This window comes from Lissotriton helveticus, chromosome 1_2 (genome assembly GCF_964261635.1).
Source record: "Lissotriton helveticus chromosome 1_2, aLisHel1.1, whole genome shotgun sequence".
Classification (NCBI taxonomy): domain Eukaryota; kingdom Metazoa; phylum Chordata; class Amphibia; order Caudata; family Salamandridae; genus Lissotriton; species Lissotriton helveticus.
Window position 1 is genome coordinate 182,212,637 of NC_136058.1, and position 13,970 is coordinate 182,226,606.

Consider the following 13,970-nt stretch of genomic DNA (forward strand, 5'->3'; position numbering starts at 1 on the left):
TCCTCCAGCTCGGGGAGCTTGCATGTACCCGAGCCCCTCAGTGGCCTTTTGCACAATCGCTGCTGGAGATTACAACAGCTCTCACTTGAATGGCCCCAGACTACAGGGGTCTGAGAGGGCTTGCCTTGCGTCATGCTGTGTCCAACAGGACGGTCTAGACAGACCCTGCACTGTCGATCAATGGCTATTATGCTTAAAGTGTTAAGGCCACCCCACCCCCTTCCTCCATCAGGCGTGTGAAATGCCTTTGTATGATAACACGACTGACCTGAATACTGGTGGTCCATTTTAGGTGATTCTAATTAACTTTCCCGCGCTACTACGAGGCCGGAACACACAGAATACATAAAGAAACTCCTAGTCCGGTACCCTCAGTCTTCGGTATTTCCCGGGTAGGAGACGGTGTGCCGCGATTTTACTTTAGGGACATTATATGAACTTTGTTGATTAGAATAGGGTCGTTGCTATTTTTGGACTGTAACTTAATGTGACCTATTTACTCTACTGGAATTACGGAGCTTAGGTTACAACGACCTTCTCAGATATATCAGACTTTATGTTTAACTGGCATGATAACTTATTAGAGTATTGCCTGCAAGCGTTTATTTTTGTTTTCTGGCGCCATATGTATATATCCATGCTTCTAGGTTCTCATGGCATGTTTATACTACTCTTTCAGACCTCTTCATCTTAAACTGAGGAAGGCTGGCCACCGCATTGCGACATGTAACATAGCGTCTGGATGTATTTTAAGCCAAACTTGGATATACACCCGATGCTGCGTATTATATGTAAGTCTTGAAGGACGTTCAGTTGTTCGGTCCTAGAATATTAGAAATAGAGACTCTTTGGTCCTGATTAATTTATTTGTATTTCCATTTATGTTTAGTTACCCCAGGATATTATTGAGTTTACCTCCTCTGGTGTTGCTTACTGATACGATTGCCGACTATGGAAACGTATGGATACCTTTTGATATAGGTATGTGTCACCTTGGTTCTCATAGAACCCTTGTAAATATTCTATAGACCATATTGAGAATCTCCGTGTTCTTTGTTTCATCTTTTAGTTTTCACTTTTTTTAACAGAGAAGTCTCTCGGGAATTGTTACTGGTACCTGCTTTTGATATTATCTGGGACAACAGGCGGACAGTTTTATCTATATATGTATTTTTCTATTGTTAATGACAGAATATACTATTTATTCCATGTCTGAACTGCATTTATTTCCACAGAAGATATCTTGAGCCTCAGACCAATGATGCTTTAAAAGCAGTGAACCCAAGGGAGACACTGCGAAGGATATTAGTTATTCTCTGGATAGTTTACATTTTTCAAGTTCTTATCCATTAGAAGTATGTAGAGTTTTTCCTTGCTGTATATACAACTGCGGGATACTATAGGTCTTTTCTATTTTGACATTTAAGCTTTTGCACTTGGTGACTATTATTATCCCTCTGATATAGATTTGGTGATGGTTGGTATATTTTGTTTTAGGACACTTTATTCGTTTTATGGCACCTTATTCTGCTGATGGTTGGTACCTCTTGTTTTATGACACTATTCGTTTTATGGCACCTTATTCTGCTGATGGTTGGTACCTTTTGTTTTATGACACTTTATTCGTTTTATGGCACCTTATTCTGCTGATGGTTGGTACCTCTTGTTTTATGACACTTTATTCGTTTTATGGCACCTTATTCTGGTGATGATTGGTACCTCTTGTTTTATGACACTTTATTCGTTTTATGGCACCTTATTCAGTTTCCTCAGTAAGCAGTGATATTTTGTGCCTATGTGATTATTAACATGTGTTTAAATTGTAGGAATTATTTAAATTAAGGACTAAATTGTGCTGTATCTATTCCCACAGAAATGATTGGATTTTACTGATGGAGCCTCAAAAATAGGTGTAAATTTCCTTATCAAATTAAGTAAATGTATCAGGCTTTCTGAATATTGAATAGACTATATCATATCAGGGCCCTGATGAAGGATGGTACATGTAATTCCAAAACGCACGTCTGCGCATTTGCATTGGTTAAACTGTCTATTATGTTTATGAATGTTATGTATTGTCTTTGTTAAACTGATTTTTTGGAAATTATAATTTTTCTTGTTTAATTTTTTCCGTTGTTTTTGCCTGTATATATATTTTTATGTTGAGACATGTACCCTGACTAGGTAGATTGCTTCGTCCATATTTGGGGCTCCCCTGTATCAAATGAATTCTGGAGTCACATACAACTATGTGTATATGTATTTATTGAAAAGTAACTGAATAATAATCGAATGAAATAGATAAGTATTTTGAAAATAAAAACAAAACTATTTTATATTTCTATAAGAAAGCGTTACTTCCTTCGTGGGACATTTTTTAGTTACATATGTAGGATGTGAATATGTTAAAAGGGGTTTAGTGTTGAATATTTGTTTGCCCTGAATACTGGCTCCATGGGTGTAAACTGAGCCCTTCCCATAGAGAAATGAACAGCAGGGAATGCTGCAGCACTCCAGGAATGAGCTCCAGGACAACTTCAAATGGATTTGGTTGAGGGTAAGTTAAGATGAACATAAAAGGAAGGTGGAGGGATGACTGTATAGAAGTGAGGTGACAGGTCAAGTTAGGATTGCCACTTTTTTCACATAAAAATACCAGATATTTGTTACATTCTGAAATCATGAATGGGCTTAGAAATTGTATTTTAACACAAATTTGTGTACAGTCAAAAATACTGTGCATTTCTTGTTAACTTTAATAATCGTTTATTGTATATATATGTCTGTGTGCTGGCCGACCTGAGTGTGCCTATTTTTGTGTGAGAGAAAAAGGGAGAGAATCAGGACATTCTCAGGAGATATTTTAAAGGGAATGGGTGCACTGTTTTTGTGTTCATCTCAGCTTGTTTCGCTCTCAGTGTGTGTGACCGCTTGAGAATATACAGTATGGTGCCAAGCAACAACAAATAACATATGGCATTAAGAAGCAGCAAATATGACAAAACAAGGACATATTAACATATCATCTTGTTTTGCTTTCATTTTGGGTAATGAGTTCACCTGATTTGTTTACATAAACGCATTTCTTCTGCGTTTTGATATGTGCTGCAACTGGTACAGAAGTCATTCCGTATCATCATATCTTGCCCTTGGCCCCACCCCTAGCCCCGCCCATTTGCCACACCTCTAACTTATTTTAATGAGTACCTGCACTTATTTTTTCCCATTTAAAGCACTGCAAATTACTCGTAGACATACGCTACGATTCACATATCTAGTCTCCTTGTTGCCCTATAGACGCATTAGGGTAATAGTGTGATTCACTTATTAAAATAAAATACATCTAAAACATGTGCCTTGGCGTAAGTACCGAGTTAGCTAGTTGCAAGAATGGTCTTTCGAAAATATCTCTTGAAAGTCCGAGTAAAAGCCCTAGTGTTTACGCGTATTGTGTATGACGTAACACTCCCATTGGAGAGGAATGGTTGCGGGAGTCTTTACCCTGACGTTTTATAGCATTGAGTAATTGACAACAAACTTGAATGCTCATGCCTTTAGTGTCAATGGTCTTTGGCTAAACGTTGTAAAGGTTTGCAATTATTATACGAAATAGTAGCAAGTGAAGTATGTGAGCCGCATACTGGCAATGCTGATGTTACTGCGCACATAATAATTTGTGATAAGCACTGATAATAGTACCGACAATAGACGGCCACACCGTAATTTTGTGAGGAGCAGAATTAATTTTGACACTGAGTCGTGCTCACAAAATATAGTACAAACAATTGCGGGGTAGATGCTGCCACGGCAGTTTTATTAAATAGATTTAGAAGGTACCTGTTATGTTTTGTTAAACTAAAATAATTAGCGCAAATAGTTTTTTCGTTTAGCACGACCCGCATAGTTGTCAGTACAAGTATATAGCTTAGAGGCTGATGTCTCATTTATGACATTTCTGATACTATGCGGGGTATACAATTATGGTGACATAAGGCTCGCCAAAGGCAAGCCCGTCTGCGCCTGGACCACGCCCAGCGCCAGAACCCCTGGACCCCGCGAACGCCACAACACCAGACTCCGCTCCGACGCCAGCAACCTCTGCACACTCAACGCCAGCCAAAACCACACCTGCTTCCAAGCCGCCCCGAAACGGACTCACAAACCTTTCTCCTGCCACACCTGCAGCTTCACCTGCCACAGAGCCACCTAACCTCCAAGGACTGGACCCAAACACCTCCGCTGCATACTCCCCAACACCCGCTCCGCACGCAAACACACCGCCGAGCTCTGGGATCTGCTCGACACCTCTGCCCCAGACGTGGCCTTCCTGACCGAGACCTAGTGGAAATACTCCTCGGCGCCCGACATCGCCATAGCCATCCCGGACAGCTACAAGATCACCTGCAGGGATCGCACCAACGGTTATTCTGATAGTAAATGATGCCATAGTACATTATGTTATTGTGAGATGTATATGTGTGAACACTTGCATGTTTTAGATACATTTTATTTTAATAAGTGAATCACACTATTACCCTAATGGGTCTATAGTGCAAAAAAGAGATTAGATATGTGAATCGTAGGGTATGCCTACGAGTAATTTGAATAAGCTGTCAAATCTGATAAAGCATGTCCTCTTGTGTGGTTGTTTGGTATTGACTTGTGCTCGAGTCAATGCGAGGGAATTTAATATAATTGTTGTATACCTTGACAGATTTGGTTACTCTGCCATTGCTGAATCTCACTTTATTGCTGTTCATGAACCCGTTTGTAACGCCAAGCTGATATGCCGTGAAGACACAGAGTACGTCTACTGTGTTATCAGTAAGTTTGCCAATGAATTCCTAACAGGTCTACAATAAGCATGTTGGACAGGTGTGTAATAGGACTAAGACAGATAGAGCATAACATTATAAAGACCTACAAGGAGACATTTTTCATGCACCCCCCCGAGGCGCGGTTTTTGTGTGGAGGGCTGTTAATTAATGTGTAAATATGTGAGCGATATCTGACCCTAATATAGGGATGGATTAGATCATTTTGGAAATGCATTCACTTCAATCAATATAATGTAATCTGTATGGTGTCCTCAGCCCTCTCGGTTCATGTTGATGTTCAATAGATTCCGAAATTTGGGTATTGGTACAATTTTGAACTTCGTTTTATTATGTACATATAAGCACTTACTGATAGTTTGAATATTTGTAATGATTATTTATAGATACATGGTCTCCGGATCGTCTTTGTTTTTAAATGTGACATGAACTTCCGTCATATCACATCCACAGATACAAATTCTGAATAAGGTACGATATAAAATACAAATATCATTTTCAAATTTAATGCTAAATTGGTTAGACCAACATTGGTTGCTTTAGACATAGACAACAGTTTTTGATGTAAGACACAACAAATTATACTAGCTACAATATGAACTGCCATAATTGTACGTTCACTGAACAAGTCTCCTCCAATTCTTGTAAATGTTAAGCATAATATGACTATAAGATGTTCTGCACAGCTTCCCATGGATTTAATTTTGAGAATAGGAGTGGTGTCAGACTGTGACTAATAGGCAATACTTGTTTAGCTTAACAATGAATTGCACAGTTTTTTTATATTGAATGTTTTATTGTATACATTGTGTAAATATTGTATTTTTGTAAATTGCTTTTAGCCCTGAAGAAGTCCCATGAGGGATGAAACGCGTTGGCGGCAAGCAATTGTGTGATGTTTTAAAGGAATAAAGTGCTTCTGAATAAAAGGAATAAACTAACAACAATCAAGTATTGCAACCATCTGTTTGTCTGGGAAGCTGTTTATTGATATATTGTGTTTTTGCTTAGATATGATGTACTAGGACATCTATATTCAATACAGACTGTTGTAATCTGGTGCGGGGTCACTTTTGTTTTTTCGATTGTGGTGATTTTCTAATCGATGTATGTGGGTCACATCCCAGACCTAATGCACAGGGACTTAGAGTAGATCTGACAGGCTCATACTAATAGCGACGCTTGGTGCTGGGCGACTCGTAAAGCTTTGAACCTTTGCAGTGTTTCTTTTTCTTACAGAACATCGATTATGGTGAGACACAATGAGCCAGATTAATCCTCAGAATACGATCACAATGCAAAATACTTGCCACAGTAATAAACCCCCTGGAAAATTATGCGGCTGACATTTAAAGGCATAGTGAGATGTCATTGAATAGCGGACAACAGGCACAACATAGAGACTTGTGATTGTGTGTCAGAGGGTAGTGAGAATAAGAAAGGACAATTAATTAATTAGAGGTTGTACGGTCTAATTCTCAAGGTGCACTAGGTTGGTTGTTCTGGGGATTTACTAGAGTGGCTTAGCTTCGAGCACTGTCAAATATCAAGGAGATTCAAGAGAAAGCATGTGTTGTAGATCATCGTTTGCAAAATTAAAACATTTTAAAATAAAAATTACCAGAGATTAACAATCATCCAGCACAACTAGAGTTAAAGTGTTGCACTTTATCTGGAATTGATTGAATATTATATAATTAGGTTTATCCATTCTTTCTTTTTCTTCTTTAGTTATTTAGTCGAACAGTTAAATGCATGGCACACCTGAAGTATTTAGAATAGAAAATATGCATTCTTTGACATACAAACCCTCTTGGTAAGACCTTAAATTGTTATTACACTTTTAATGGTTTTCAAATATCCCAATAATAATTCATTAATATTTAGTGATGTCTCCCAACAGAAAGCTGATCTTGCAAAACGAGCTTGGCATCACATCAGACTGGAATGCACAATCAACACGTGTAGCAATATTATCATTCCTCATGTGCTGCAGTTTGCCATTGGGAAAAATACTACACTCTAAATAGGACAAATACCTGTACTATTTGGAGTTGGAGTCCGGTGATTATTTAGTGACGTCCCCACAGGCCCCACCGGGAGTGATGAAGGACGAGGCTCCCCTTTTCGTAAGGGGTCTACAAAAGAATGCAAAAGCTTACTGATTTATATTTTTTACTTACTTATATTACACATTTGTTTAATTTTAAGATGCCAGATCAACGCTTGCATATTTGGAACACAACTGGAAAAAATATCAGCAGAACACATATAAAGAGAACCTATTCTTCACTATTTTTTGGATTTCTTACTAACGGTTTTCAAAGGAAATAGAAACAAGATAAACTCAAATGTAATAAAATAACCAGAGTCCAAGTACAACACCAAAAGTGTGCAAAGTTCGGAAACATATGTGCAGGGTCTGAGCAGCAAAGATTGGAAATAAAGATGATAAGGACATATGTGGTTGATAGAGAGGGGAGCAAAGCCACAGGTAGTCTAATAACATCCAGAATATAAATTTAAAAATTAATAAAGATCCAAACCACATGCAGCATTAATAACTATCAGTATAATGAAGCCTCATGTGGAATAACTAATAATCATCACAGATAATGTACCAATGTGTACGTAAAAATGATAACAAAATAATAAAAATATAACAGTTCCTGACCGAATTCTTAACAGCTCTTTCCTTAAAATGAGTCTGGCCAGTGCAAACAATGTAAAATAAATTAAGAACTAGACCCCAAAGATCAATAAATATTCCCATTAGATCCTCAAGCTACACATTAGTCATTCAGGGAAGGCCGTGCACATCATTGTGACCAGCAACAGCAAAAGACACACGGATGATGGACGGAATGCAGAACAAATCAAACATTCACCCCCAGTCAAAAGATCTGTGTTATATCCATCTTTTGCACACCATGCCAGCCCAGTTTAGACCCAGCCATATGCAAATCAGTCTTGACCCTGAGTCTCATGGGAACAGCCCAGCCCAAACTGCCAAGCCAGGTCCTACCTGGACCGGAAACAAGCATCTTAGGACCGGTTTTGGGGCATCACCCTTCATCAACCAGGCTAGCTTGAACCCAGTGGCACAGTGATCCCCGGGACCCACGTCTGATCATACCTGGCTCACTTAGGGCAAGAAAGCAAAAAAGACACACAGATGATGGATGGAATGCAGAACAAATCAAACATTCACCCCCAGTCAATAGATCTGGGTTAAATCCATCGTTCTTTAGCTCACCATGCCACCCATGTTTAGAACCAGCCATATGCAAATCAGTCTTGACCCTGTGCCTCATGGGAACAGTCCAGCCCGAACTGCCAAGCCATATCCTCCCTGGACCGGAAACAAGCATCCTGGGATCAGTTCAGGGCATCACCCCTCATCAGCCAAGCTACCTTGATTCCAGTGGCACAGTGAGCCCGGGACCCACGTCTGGGCATACCAGGCACACTTAGAGCAAGAAAGCAAAAGACACACAGATTCACTGTGCTTGTAGTGTTCGATGATCTCCAAAGTCACAGGATGAACCTTTTTCCTAAAGTCAGTGATGTGATGACCTATCTCCACCAGTGTCCGGTCAAATATATGATGCTTAAAACATTGCGTAGGATGTCTCCAGACAGTTAAAAACTAACACCTGAATTCATTCTAGTGATACAACTAAGATCAACAGGGGCAAGATCAGAACAGTGCCAAAACACTGATCGAGAAAATGTGCTTTCTGACATACGAGTCCTGGCTAAAGTCTGTCAAGCCCATTGGTCTCTACAGTGTGTTAGCATTCAATCAACACTTTCTCTGCCATAATCATCTAATATCCAAATCTGCCATCACTGATGCCGATTTACACAGTTTTCTTTTATGAACATTTCTTTGAGCATCAGAAATAAAATTATGTTAACATGTCCAGACGCATCCCCTTAGAGGGACCCTCAAGTGCTAAGAGGAAAGACCAAATCGGTAGAGCGGACTCCCCAATAATAACACTGCTGCGCAGCGACGAACACTGAGGCCTCCCCGTACTGCCAAACGGGAAGACAGGGCAACGTCGAGGCCAACCGATGGGCCCCAGTGCACCCGCAGTGGCGGACAATGTGAAGCTGTGCCACAGACAGGGAACCAGTAAGAGCTGTGGTGCAAGTGGTGGAACCGCCCAGCTAGTGAGGTCCAGACGTTCCCTCCACATAGCAGACAGCCCACCGACAGCGACCGTCTGGATACAGGAGTCATGATACACTCCCTTCAGTATCGGCAGGGGACATAAAGAAGACTAGGTGAGCGATGGTGGGAGGGGCACCTATTCCGTAAATGAGGAAAATAGTGTGCACAAAGCACAGAGATGGTAGACGGGCCCTCCCCCATCTGCTCTATCGTGCTGTATGCCCACATACGACTGAGGCCGCAATCCCGCTATAGACCCTCGTAGTGACTACATACCCAGAGGAGACTAACACAGAGGTCGGTGCTCCCGAGGGGAAACCCAGGAGCGCCCCTGCAGTGGCCACGTGACAGCCTCCCTCCCGCACAGTGTGTCATCCGGAGCCCTTGTCCGGGGACTCACGCGGGGACTCACTGATAGGAGTGACGGGATCCCAGCGACTCAGTGGAGCCCGGCAGACTCCTGGGAGCTATATCCCTCGTAGCTGCACCGCCTACCCTTGCACAGACTTGGAGGCACCATTAGAACAGTAGGGAAGCAGGTAAGTCCACTGCCTTCTCCCACAAGCCCTCATCATGGAACCTGTGGAATGATCCACGACACCGAGAGGTCCTACACAATATAAGGACCTGAATAATTCAAAATAAAACATGCACGCCATTTGGCACCATAACCGAGGTGCGGCAGGCGTAGCAGCACCGTCAACTGACTCTCAACCTACAAGGCCTCTACCAATTGAGAAATTTAAACACTCACTCTTCCTACCTCTACACTAAGGTCCTGCTGGAAAACACGTAGCCGGGAGCCCCCTGGTAGTCCCTAAGCTGTCTCAGTACCAGAACAGAGGCCTGAAATTCACTACAGGCGTAGTTTACGCACGCAAGACAGCACCAACTTCAGTGAATGAACTATACGAAGGCGACAGGATGCGTCCAACCCAGTACAACTATGGGGAAACTTCGCTCCAACACTGGGCCCCAGCGGGCCTCCACAGCACAGAGTCACACTCAGACAGTGAAAAAATCAGCAAGTAGACTCAGAGACACCCTCCTCTCTATCCATGTCTGGCATATTAGATAAGGTATTAGCGGCCACTGAGCATTCCAGGGTCACAATGGAAGATCGGTTTGGCGCCTTGGCCACAGATCCTAATCTATTACGCGATGATCATCGTAAACTTGCAAACAAGGTCGCGGATGGGGAGAATGCACTCTACTCTACAACCGCTGGCAAAGAAGCAACAAGAAACATTATGAACACTGCAGAACCGAGTAATGGCCCTGGAAGAACGTGCAGATGACCTTGACTGACGCTCAAGAAGATGCAACATTTGCGTCCCTGGCCTGCCCGAGGGCATAAAGGGAACGAATCCTATTGCTACGTAGAAACATGAATCCACACTTTCACGTTGACTGCGGATTTGACTGCCTTCTTCTAAATAGAGAGAGTGCACAGGGTGCAGGCCGTCGAACACTGCTGGCGAAGTTTCTTCATTATCGAGATAGAGACGCGGTTCTCTGCGCCACCAGACAACATTGGCCCATCCGAGTCGATGATTAACACATCATGCTATTCCCGGACTACTCCCGTGCTGTGCAGCGTGAGCGATCGATCTTCGTTCCTAGAAGTCAAACGACGACTCCGCCAAGAGGGAGTCCAATGCTCGCCGTTATTCCCAGCACGCCTCACAATTATGCATGGTGTGATCACTATGTTCTTCACGGACACTGCTGTAGCATATGACTGGATGGAACAAAACTGTCAAAACCATTCGCACCCAACCCCAAAATTCAATGAACAATCACAAGTACTTAAGAACAGAGGCCGCCGCCCCAAGAAACCCACCCTACACTCTAAAGCCATGCCCCGTACACCGGTCACAGGGTCCCAAGACCTGGAGCAGATCATAGTTGAGCGCAGGAAAGCCTTACAGGCAGAGGCAGACTTAGGACCAGCTTCAACAGCCACAGATGAAGAGAGAGGCCCCCACATCTTTACCTCGGAAGAAGGCAGCGACACAAACTTATCTCCAGCAGACTCGGTGACTCCACTGCTGGTGACCCCGCAAACTGTGGACACACTTGTATTAACTATAGCCAATACCAGACATGTACCTGTACCACACATTGCATAATCACAGCATTAATATTCGAACTCACGCTCCACATAAGTAGTATAAGGTAGACAAACACTAGGCTCCACCGCCTACACAGATGTACAAAAGCCAAACACAGGACCAGCCAAGACACGGAGCCAGCCCGACCCTACAATACACTAGAGAATAAGCGACATGCAAAGTTTGGACAAGCTGCCAGTTGTGGTAGGTCCCATGTATTGGGAATACTTTCCACCCCAGTTTGTACCCCTATATATACACTGAGTATATACCTCCAAGATGGATGAGCGCTATGGGCCCAAGCAAGACGCCACAATCGGAACAAGTATTTGCAATGCAATAGGTCTTGCATTTGGGAGAGTTTAAGTTATTGGCATTGTGCAAGACAATGCCTTTTATTTATCTGTTTTGCTAATTCACATAAATAAAAGGCAGTGCCCTTTACAATGCCAATAGCTCAAACCTATTCAAACAAGCAGCCGCTATTGTCCCAGGCGGCTCGGAAAGTGAAAACACGCATGGTGCGCTGGATGTTGCAAGAAAGCATGTCGTGCCTGCAGTAGGAGAAACTCATTAAAGAAATAGTGTTTACAAACTAAAAAAGACTTATCGTGTAACAACCGAAGTAAAAGGGCCAGTCCTCATGGGAGGATACAAATGAAGACAAGGCGGGACTAACAAGCCTATGAACGAATAAGAAGCCAGCATTTTACGAAGGGCAATGACACAAACCAATGACAAATATAGACAGAGAATGGGTGGGGTTTCCTATTCACAGTGCTTAATTTGACCCGGTGTTTTCTGGTCCTCAGCACCAGCACTTATTTGATTTCTGGTGCTCGGCATCAGCACGTAATTGTCAACATCACACTGATGACAGTCTGCCACTTGGTGGCGGTGCTAATCTACTTTAGAGAGAAGCAGAACAACGGTTGTTTATGAATACAATATACATGAAAATTACTAAAACCTGCCTGATCGGCCATTCCCTTAGCTTTGGAGACCTGCAATATTCCTAACTGTCGCACTTGCAGGTGAGAGAGAGATAGTAGTTGTTTTGGTACTGCCATTGGTAGCAACGTCAGGGGCAATGGGTGGTGCAAGCTGCGGTGGCCTCCTGCTCAGGGCCCTGGCACTTATTTTATAAATTAAGCACTGCCTATTTCATACTCTAATACAGCATGCCGTAGAGCAGCACTTTCACTGCCCAGGCTCGTCTTAAACATGGGTTAGGAGTATATTGTTGAAAAGATTCTCGGTTTCAATCCTGAGCCCTCACAGCTAAACCATGTTATCTTAAGCAGGAACTCAAACTCCTTTGAACTAGAACAGTGGATTTTGCTGTTGAAAAATGTCCCTAAACACCTAAATGTACCATCTCTTTAAATGAAAGAAGGTAGGTGGGGAAAGTGTCCATTGTTTGCTGACAGAAGGGGTGTGGGGGTTTTCCTTAGATTCTGGTATGCAACAAATCAGTGGGGCACCGACAATTTTCAGTGATTAAACGGCTAGTGACATATATTTGTAAACTGTAGCAATGAAAAGCACTACAAATATAAAATCAGATCTAAGGGCAATTGAAAGAAAAGTCGACAGTGGTTACAGAGTACACAATGCACTGTGAATTTCGTAGATGTACATAGCATGATATCAGCAGCTTCAATTTAAATAGAGGGTAGTTTAATCCAAAGCACTGTGTCTCATTCATCTCGAGTCCACAATCATTGACGACAACTAGCCCAAAAGGTCAAGACTATGGACTTCTACGCTTAGGGAACAAAAGCAGTACCAGAGCAAATCACTTTATTTGTGAAAGGCTTTATCATCTTAGGTACCATTCAACGCCACCACAACCATTTACCGTTTTCTTAGGAGAAAGGTCGTGGTTGCGTTTGGACTGCGGCCCGGCACGGTTTGGACATATCGGTTTCCATCATCCTGGTAAAGCGTGGGCGGGCTAATTACTGAAGTAAAGATTACTAGCAGGCAGCAGCAAGTGTGAAACTTAGGTGTTCCCAGCTTTAGCTATTTTGTGGAAAAACATTGCGTGCCTGGAGTGTAATTCACTGGCCGGTCAAGAGATGTGCCCAAAGATCTTAAGACAGTTTAGGGGTGTTTATATTTTACCCAACATAAATCGCTCTCCAAGTAAATAATGCATTTAAAAACATATATATACATACAAACGCACAAAGATTTAAGCATGAATACCTTTTTTCGAGAGTTTATCAAAGCAATGAAAGTTAAGAACCACAGTCTGAATCGGTGACTTCTCATATAATAATTAATAACCCTAGTTTGCTTTTTAGGTCTCGCCTGAGCCAGCGCGTATGCGCTGCACAGCAAGGCTTATTGTAAGACCTCCAAAAGGACTTCCTACTCCCACAGCTTTGCTTGTGTTTTATTTTTTTATTGCCACGCATTTTATTGGCCATTTGCGTGAGGGCTTCCACAAAAGAAAGCACGCAAATGGCCAAAGGCTCGGCTATGTCCCGACTTATATTTAAATGTCCCCTCTCATAGCCTATGTGTCTCGGGAGGGAGCAGCAGCGCCTTCTGTTTCCAATTATCGCGCGTGTTTACATTGGCCTGTCTCGGAGTTGCGTTAATTGGAAAGAGATGGTGTTCATTTGTTTTTCGCGTGCGGTGGGGGCACCCGCGCGCACCCGCACCGCTCCCAGCTTATTTTATTTGAGGCGCAGTCCTCTTTTGCTTTAGGGACCGCGCTTGTTTACTTAATTACTTTGCTGTTTATTTAATTATTTTCCCGCGCTTGCCGTTTATTTAATTATTTTCCCACGCAAGCCCCTTTCACTTTGCGGCAGCGCTTGTTAGGTAAAG

General features: G+C 42.4%; 1 protein-coding gene across 11 annotated transcripts in view; it reads right to left on the minus strand.

Moving 5' to 3' along the window:
• The window catches only part of OSBPL9 (oxysterol binding protein like 9), a 1,511,872-nt gene that overhangs the window by 682,833 nt on the left and 815,069 nt on the right, over positions 1–13,970 (minus strand). For 7 of the 11 annotated variants that reach the window (XM_078670721.1, XM_078670755.1, XM_078670729.1 and 4 more), the window contains one exon: positions 6,875–6,973. The exons of the other annotated variants lie outside the window; for them this stretch is intronic. In XM_078670721.1, the coding sequence (XP_078526847.1) occupies positions 6,875–6,973 (99 nt within the window). The remainder of the gene's footprint in view (positions 1–6,874; positions 6,974–13,970) is intronic. 11 annotated transcript variants of the gene reach the window in all.